Source organism: Penicillium daleae, assembly GCF_028827525.1.
Source record: "Penicillium daleae strain IBT 16125 chromosome Unknown utg000006l_segment0_segment0, whole genome shotgun sequence".
NCBI classification, from domain to species: Eukaryota; Fungi; Ascomycota; class Eurotiomycetes; order Eurotiales; family Aspergillaceae; genus Penicillium; species Penicillium daleae.
This window is the reverse complement of record NW_026623154.1, coordinates 491884-500105: the sequence shown is the minus strand read 5'-3', so window position 1 is coordinate 500105 and position 8222 is coordinate 491884. Positions and strand designations below refer to the sequence as shown.

General features: G+C 48.3%; 1 protein-coding gene across 1 annotated transcript; it reads left to right on the top strand.

Annotated features, from left to right (window-relative positions):
- Positions 1–5964: 5964 nt before the first annotated feature.
- N7458_005974 (uncharacterized protein) lies at positions 5965–6832 on the top strand (the record flags this gene model as incomplete). Its single annotated transcript, XM_056909356.1, has 2 exons — positions 5965–6247; positions 6324–6832. The coding sequence occupies 2 exons, from the start codon at positions 5965–5967 to the stop codon at positions 6830–6832; spliced, it is 792 nt and encodes a 263-aa protein (XP_056765060.1).
- Positions 6833–8222: the final 1390 nt, after the last annotated feature.

The window sequence follows — 8222 nt, the reverse complement described above, 5'->3', positions numbered from 1 at the left end:
CAATACATTGAACCATCCTTGTTGCTATATTTAATCGAACACTGGCTGTATTAAGGGAACGCGTGACGTCAGAACGACAAGCAAAGAAAATTAGCCAGCTATAAGGTGTATGCGTAGTCAATTTTGCACCCAGATCGAGCGCACATCAAATTTGATAATTGAATAAGTGATCCGCTTTCGCACCTTGATATGTTTTGATAAGATGTACGAAAGAAACGTAGTTGTAAGTGAACAAGTAATCTGTGACCAGAAGAAACATATTGTCATTTCTCATAGAGCCTTGGTACTGTAGTGCGTAACCTCTCTAGCGACATTGTTTGCGCATTTGTTCGATAATCATTAATTCCTCCTCTTGCATCAGGAGGATTTACATCGCCTCTAGGATCACGCTGTTTGTTCCATGGAGCAACTAGCCCTGTTAACGATTCTACACGGTCTGGGGACGCATGAGCTGGCCCTGGGAGTTATCGTGCTACTATAATCGGTTTTCTACGTCCATGGATCGAGAGAAATACCTCTGGGATTGATCTAATTCAGATATCCTTAGGTTTACCACTTAGCTGAAGCTCTTTAGAGTCCCTCAAAAGCTTTCCGGTCCTGGGATGAGCAAGTTTACTCCTAGGAGGGGTTTAAAGCTCTCAGGATCGCGGGCTGGCTTCCTAGGAGTGTAAAGTCTGTCTCTGGGAACATGAACAACCTCTCCTGAGAGCTCTATTGCTCCTGGGACTCTAGGTAAAGTTCCTAGAGGCAGCCACTGGCCAAAATACGAACTGGTCCATTTCACTAGAGACCCCAAAAAGAATTGCACACATCCTCTCCGCCTGCCACACGCCACCATCAAAGCCTCCGCATCGTGTCGATACCTGGGTATTCAAATGGACACCAAGCTTCGCTGGGACTACCACCGCGAGAAGGTAGAAGCGGGAGCAACAAAGCGACTCTCGGCTCTAGCAGCACTCGCTTCCTCAACATGGGCCACAGGGACCGTCAATCTCCGGCGTGTATATCGCGCAATGATCGTACCCCAGATGCTTTATGGCTGCTCGGCATGGCATGTCCCTGGTAGCAGCTACACAAGCAGAGGAGGCGCGATGATAAACACTATCCAGCGGATCCAGAGGCGTGCAGCCAGATCATCACAGGAGCGTTCCGGACAACGGCTGGTGCAGCAGTGGACGTAGAAGCGCACCTACTCCCAGTGAAACAGCAACTCGAGCAAACTGCACTAGAAGCCACGATGCGTATAAGAACTACGCCGCTATATGACGATATGGCCTCAACGGAATGCAGCGGAAGCATACCTGGACCGCCCTGCCGAGGGCGAGACGCACAGAGCCCCCTCAACCGCCTCTCGGGCATCCTCGAACGCAAATACAGGGTACAGCTAGACCGACTTCTATCTATACTCCTAGCTAATGATGCTATATATTTTTACAACAAAAGATCTCTATCTTTGACTTCGAACTTCTCCGGGAGCCAACCCGAGTCTGAATACGAAGCAGAAGAGGCTCATCATATAGACAAAGTATTATTAGATCCATACCATTGAATGCGCTTTCAGTTGCATATATTCCATACAGCCAGCGATATCTCGGTTAGGAATACGGAAAGTCTTATCGACAAGGCATTGCTCTGTCCCCGGGTAAAATATAACTCAAGCTGTACTCCTGCCGTGTTTGGTAATCTAACTGCGGATCTGGTGATTTATATTTTGTGGGAGGAACTCGTAACTTGGTTGGTTCCAGGTCCGTGTCCGTGGCGCACAATCGGAACACGCATTCGGCGGGTAGATCCCTGCACATCACCCCGTGACTGCGGGCAACCCGACCAAGGTAACCAGATTCCTGATTTGTCCAAGAATTTGTCGTGATTTTCTCATTAGATAAGTTTGACTGTGCTCGAGTTAGTGCGATCACGGGCTGCAGACGAATCAATGAAGTGGGCGCTGCATCTCTATCACCAACAGCGCCAAAGCAGTGGTCAAGGTTGGTCGAACCTCTTTTTACCCCTGTTCGTTCGTTTTGGCCGAGAGCCTGCCATGTACAGGAACTCGCACTAAAATAAACACTTAAATATTGCATATCTTGGACATTTCTTACACGCTGCATGTTTAGTATGCTGGTTAAACTGCTCCACCGTAGAAGAACCAATTCACCTCTAGACTCATGGGAATAAACTCAGACAAGGGTCTGCGTGAGTTACACACACAAATCCAATCTAGATTATTTTATTTAAATAGACGGGTCATTGGTAGTGATTGATTGTGTCGTTGTATACACCTTCAACAGGTTGTGTAATTAAGCAGCAAACGGCTGGCGTAATTAAGCGTCTGTTCAATGGGTTAACTTGGGTAACTTCGATAACTTCGACGTCCATTTGAGCTTGACTCTTACGCAGGACCATCATTTTCACTCCAATGGGCTGCAATCCACCAATTGGACGGCGACCTCAATTCTTACCCCTTTGGCCCCATGGTTACATTGGTTGGGGAGATGTTGGAAACTCCATTCTCTGTAGCGGCCCACAGCCCACACGTTCAAGACGGCGGCAGGGGTGCTGTTTATTTATGAGGTGCATACAAAATACAGTAACAGGCCGAGGCGCCAAGGAATGAAACTCCGTTTTTCCATTCTCCGGATCGACCGTGCCCAGGCCCGCACTCGATCCAGAGTGTGTCTTCAATGACAAATTGCCCAAGTGGGCCGCCGTTCGCATGAGCATATTAGGACATCAAAAGATAAACAGGCGAGGGAGGGTTACTTCATTTTGAACGCCCAGAGCCAAAAAGAATCCATTTGAGATGTTGGTGGCGTAGCGAAAACTGTCGACTCGACGGGCACTCATAAAGGTGCATTTGACTTTGAGTTTCTCCGAGACGTCTCCCCTAGTCTCCACACCAGCAGCCAAGGTCAATACCGTTGGTAAGTGTTAGATCCCTGGGAGTGATCTTTCTGACTGGTGACCTCAGTTGGCCGTACACAAGTCCTGCCGTTTCAATCTGATTCCCGCAGACGCCGTGCGAGCGAAAAGCATTCTTCAGTATCTGTCCGATTCACCATACAACTGCAAATTTGCAAGGCGAAACGATGAAGTGGACAGGAAAATTCGAGCGGCCCCGGAGCTATGTAGAGGATGCCCCGAGACAGTCACAAGCGGCAGTATTCTTGCGGGGTCTACGAAGGGAGAGAAGACGACTTCTACGACAGCTCAAGCAGATTCGCGTGCAAGTCGGGATCTCAGAAGCAGAGTGCAGGGTTTTACGCCGCCAGGCCATCAAAGTCATGGCCCTCAGTATTTTACTTGAATCTCTGATCCAGAAGTCCACTACCGTGTCCGATGGGATCTCTTGAGGCCAACGTTCTGTGCGGGCGTTTGAGATCATGCCGAATCTGTTGATGGGGCGTTTATGATGCTCATCAGAAGTTCTCAGCCCATGCAGCAGAACTATCGACAGTGATTGGGCCTTTCATAGTCCTAACCACTTCTCATGAAGAACTACTTAGTAAATTACAGTTAACAAGAAATGAACGTCATTGCTTCGCTATCAACTGTGACAAGCAAACAAGAAGCAGGATGTTGCCACTCCTCCCATCTTGATCCAAGAGTTTCAACCACCTTCGAATTAGTTAATATCGTGAGGTTTATCAAGATTGGAAGCGAATGTAAATAGAAACTACTCTTTTCTGGTAATATCAAAACCCCTTGAGAGCGAAATGACTGGGAAGACAGACAATATACAACACGATCGCACTGGAAGCTGACCGCGCAAGACAACACCCAACGTTTACGCTCGAAGAGCCACAAATCTTCCGACCAGAAGATGGCGGTTAAACTGAACAAATATAGCTTCAGGTATCAAGCACCGTAGTGAACGTAAGGAGCCCCTTCCGCCCTGGTGCTACCACACTACCAACCCTTTGCGGGATTGAACGCCCTAACTTCCCGTGCACAGCGTCTGTCTCGCTAATGACCCACTGGTCTTCCACCAGTGGAGTGCTCGGTGGGACGTTTTCGTAAACGGACTCTATAGTCGGTGAGCCCCGTGTGCTACCAAGCTGATCGTAAGAATTGAAGTGACGTACGACTCAGAGCGTTTGTGAACTGTCACAGAGTCAAACAGAGAGAAGACCTGGGCGTTCAAATGCGTTCTAAAGCCCAGTTGTCTATAGCGATGTCTGATTACCATGGATTTCCCCTAAGCCCTCTTAAGGCCTTGTGCCCTAAGTCAGCGACAACATCGAGCGGAGTGTTGCCTGCCATTCCTGTCATGCCTACCTTATCTTTTGCGTCCTTGCTGGAGCCGGTCTGAAGAAGCAGCTTGACGACAGCCTCGTCCCCTCTCTCAGAAGCAACATGTAGCGGAGTCTTAGTGCGCGAAGAGCTGTTTCGATCCCTCGTCATTCTTCTTAATCCTTTTCCAGGCTAACGTATCAAACGTTGGTGCCGCGAAGGATACGGATTGTATTGCTAAATGCTACAATGTTCAATCTATCACTCCTAGCGCTAGCCAGACCGACGACGTTAGTTGCTGCCTTGCCGATTGCCCCCATGCCACTGATGTTACGCGGTGCTAACTGTAGGCCCTCTTCGACGGTCAAACCCTCTTCGCAGAGTATCTGCTTAGTTGACCGATTGCGCTTCTTGATGATCCTCTCATTTGCCATGCGTAAATTCGCATTATCCTGCGCTAACGCTGTGTTGTGAAGCGATAGTGCAGTGCCCTTAATAATCTGATCTAGCATGGTTTTGATTAGGCTCGGAGGGCTAGTTGACCGCCGGTGTAGTAGATCCTTAAGCATTAAAGCTTGCTTTTGTAGCTAAACGACGGTTCTAGGCGTTTTTGGTGTGAATTGGCTAGATCTGCTACTTAGCCGGCTACCTAGTGGTGTAGGCGTTCGTAGAGAGATATTAAGCTTCGAAAGCACTCTTTCTGCATCGACTAGCACTAGGCCACTAGCTACGAAGCTATTCTGAATAATAGCTAGCTTTTGTAAGGCCTCTAGCCGCGCGTGTCAGTAGCTCTCTAAAAAATCGCCCTTATCGATATAGTTATATCCTCTACGCGCAAGATCGCTTACGAAGCGACCGTACGCGCGTTTTAGTAGATGTGATGAATGCGCAGGCATACAAAGAGGTATAATATCGTTTTCTACGCAAACTCGGTCGAATTAGGGCGTAAGGTGGCTACTATAGCCGTCAAGAATCAATAATCGAAAGCGGCCGGGTACGCGCGAATTCGTTAATAGGATAAATAGCTTTTGTAGCCAGCGTAGGCCAATCTCATCGGTTGTCCAGCCGGTATTAGAGACCTCAAATCGCCAATCTTATGGTAGGTTATCAAACCAACCAGCGATAGCAACTTCGCCTTTAAAAATCACACATAGCGGTAGCGAATATCCAACTGCGAAAATAGAACTCGTGGGGCACGACGCGATACTCAGGCTGCACGAATTAGAAGTGATCTCGGGATCCGGTACTAAGATTACCGAGTATAGACGCCCCTACCACGGTAATCTAGTAATGGATCCCGAGATACCGGTTGGATTTACGGAACTAGGCCGATCGATGGTTCACGAGTAGCTCGGTATAAAATTTAAGCTTTCCATTAAGCTCCTCCAATGTCTGATGCGACCAATTTCAAAACTGACGACTAGAAATTCTCTCAACAAAGAGTCTCACTTTGAGTAGCCTCAATATTTTTCGGGAGGCACCAATTTGGTAATATAAAGTGTCCAGGAAGGCTCTCTTGTAGAATCTCAGACGTTGCATTCATCATAATCTACACAGCAAGGCTCGAGCACTGGCTGGCTAGGAAACTTGAAACGCCCACTATGCCGATGTATCAGCAGTCTGAAATCGATGAAATGGAGCTGGATGTCGTTACTCACCGTCAGCGACGCTTCCAACTATCCGCGAGAGTCCACTTAGCACATTTTTTCTTTTGAACAGAGTTTTCGCAGGCACATGGACAATGGTCAGAATACCAGCCGGATAAAACGGTGCATGAAAATTCAAGGCTGTTGGCGATTAATGCAAAATAACCATCTTCCTGTCATCTTACCCAAGGCTAACTGGAATACTCGCGTTCGTCTGCGTTCACGCGACGGTATCAATTTCTGGCTTGATGTTGATCCAGATTATCAGCTCCGTGCCCAGGACCATGAAAGTCTCATCCGGGCCGCTTTGGGCAAGCTCAGTATTCACAACCAATGGTGGATCGCCGATGTCTATGTAGTGGAAGAGGACGGTAAGCCATTTCAATTTCTTCCCACCCAACTGCACAAAGACGTGGAAGTGTTTTTGCTGATCATTCTGTCGTCCAGACGACCATGACACCAATCCTGATACTGTGAAGCGATTTTTTCGGTCACTGAACGAGCGATTCCCTAACGATCGTCGGCCGCCTGATGGATTGATATATGAGCGGATTCGTTACTATGAAGGCTATCTAGACGGACCAATAGATGAGTGGGCTGCGAAAGATTGGTGGGCCATGCTGGAGACAACGCCTGGCAGTAAAAAGGGAAAATACCTTCGCGCATTCTTAAAGCATCCACAATTTCCCCAGAAATTGGATTCCCTGCTGGTCATTCCTGGTCTATGGGGAGGAATGCGTATTGGTCTTTTACACAAGTTGCTAACCATGCATTGCGATGAGGTACGTCACTGTCTGGAAATGCCGAAGCTTTCGCTGATGCTTTACGTTGCAGCCAATCCTATGTTATTGGAACTTGATTTTGAAGACCTTTCTGAAAATCGTGGGGGACCGTCCAGAGCTCCTGCCTCTGATGGATGGAGCAACGATGAAATTGCTTCAATCTCGCGCACCTAAAATCTCTCCTCGCGATTGTGAATTTCTTGAAACGAAGATGAAAAGCGCTGAGCTATTTCGAACGTGTCGCCTTCACTGCGAGAAGAACTTTGGCAACAACTCCAACAAATCGACTACCCAGTCCCAACTCTGGAGACATTTTTCAAAGACCGTTCTTATCTGGAGGTCGGCCAAAGTGTCTTGAAACAACTTTACCCGGCGATCCACAGCGGCCGCTCACCGTTGATCAAAGGGTGTCGAGAAAAAGTGGGGTATTCATTACAGTGACATAGGATTGGCCCAAATGCGTCCCACCTTTTCTATTGTGTTTGCATGTTATATGCGGGTAATGATTGGGTTCCAGTATGGTAACTTGAATACTCTGTTACACCGCCAGGGGACAGCTCAACCTGCCCCTTTTCTACATTCTCTCATGGGTTTTCCTTTCTCAATCAATCACATATTTTCTGATGATTCCGGTAGTCCTCATTCGCCACCATGTTTACTAGTTCGTACGCTTTTAGCTAGCTCTGACACAAAGCCTTCCCACCACAGCTTCCCAACCACGGACCCACATCTCTAGACTTGAAGCCCGCCTGGACACGGTTCCACAGATCTATTACATGACTGGCCTAAAGGCACTCGATATGTGTCCATTCCGGCCCGCGGACCATACAGGCCAGAAAACGCTCGTCCTAAATCTATGGTGGCCCCAGGTACCCAGACTTGCTGCCCCAATGCAGAATACTGCACAACAAGCACATTCCCAGTTCTAGCCTCGACCTCATTGTAAACGTCCCTAAGGGGGCTCTTAAAACCTCCAGTCTGGAATGGGCCTAAGATCGTCTACGCGATGAGATTGGAAGGTAATACTGTAAAGGGCGAGCCTCTTAGAAACTTCTTTGCCCGCTAGTCCCAATGACGACGGCAGTGGAGCTGGACGTTCCAGTGGATGGGGAAGAAGATCTAAAACCACGAAAGACAGACGATCAAATTTAATTCTTGAGATTGCTCCAGTTTGTTGAGTCAGCCTCCATAACCAATCACATTGAAGCGCCCCGGGGGGGGGGGGGGGGAATTAACCGCTGCAGAGGTGGATTCAGTGGTTGGTTCAGTCCCCGCCCAATGAGGAGGGATTCCAGCCCATGCAGATGTACGGATTGACAATGTCCTCTTTGATGAACAGGAGTGTGCAATTCTTTGCGATTTTAGCGCCGCTAGCCCTCTTGGTCAACCAAATCCCGTTTTCCGGGATCTTCCACTTCCAGTCAACCGTCCCTCGCCAACTTTATCTGAGGCAACAGATATGTGTGCAATGGGGCCGCTTATTTTTCAGATGGAGCATGCATAACACAGAGCCCACTTCCCTGATACCATCCTGCCTTGGAGCAGGCGTACGCAATCCTGGGGA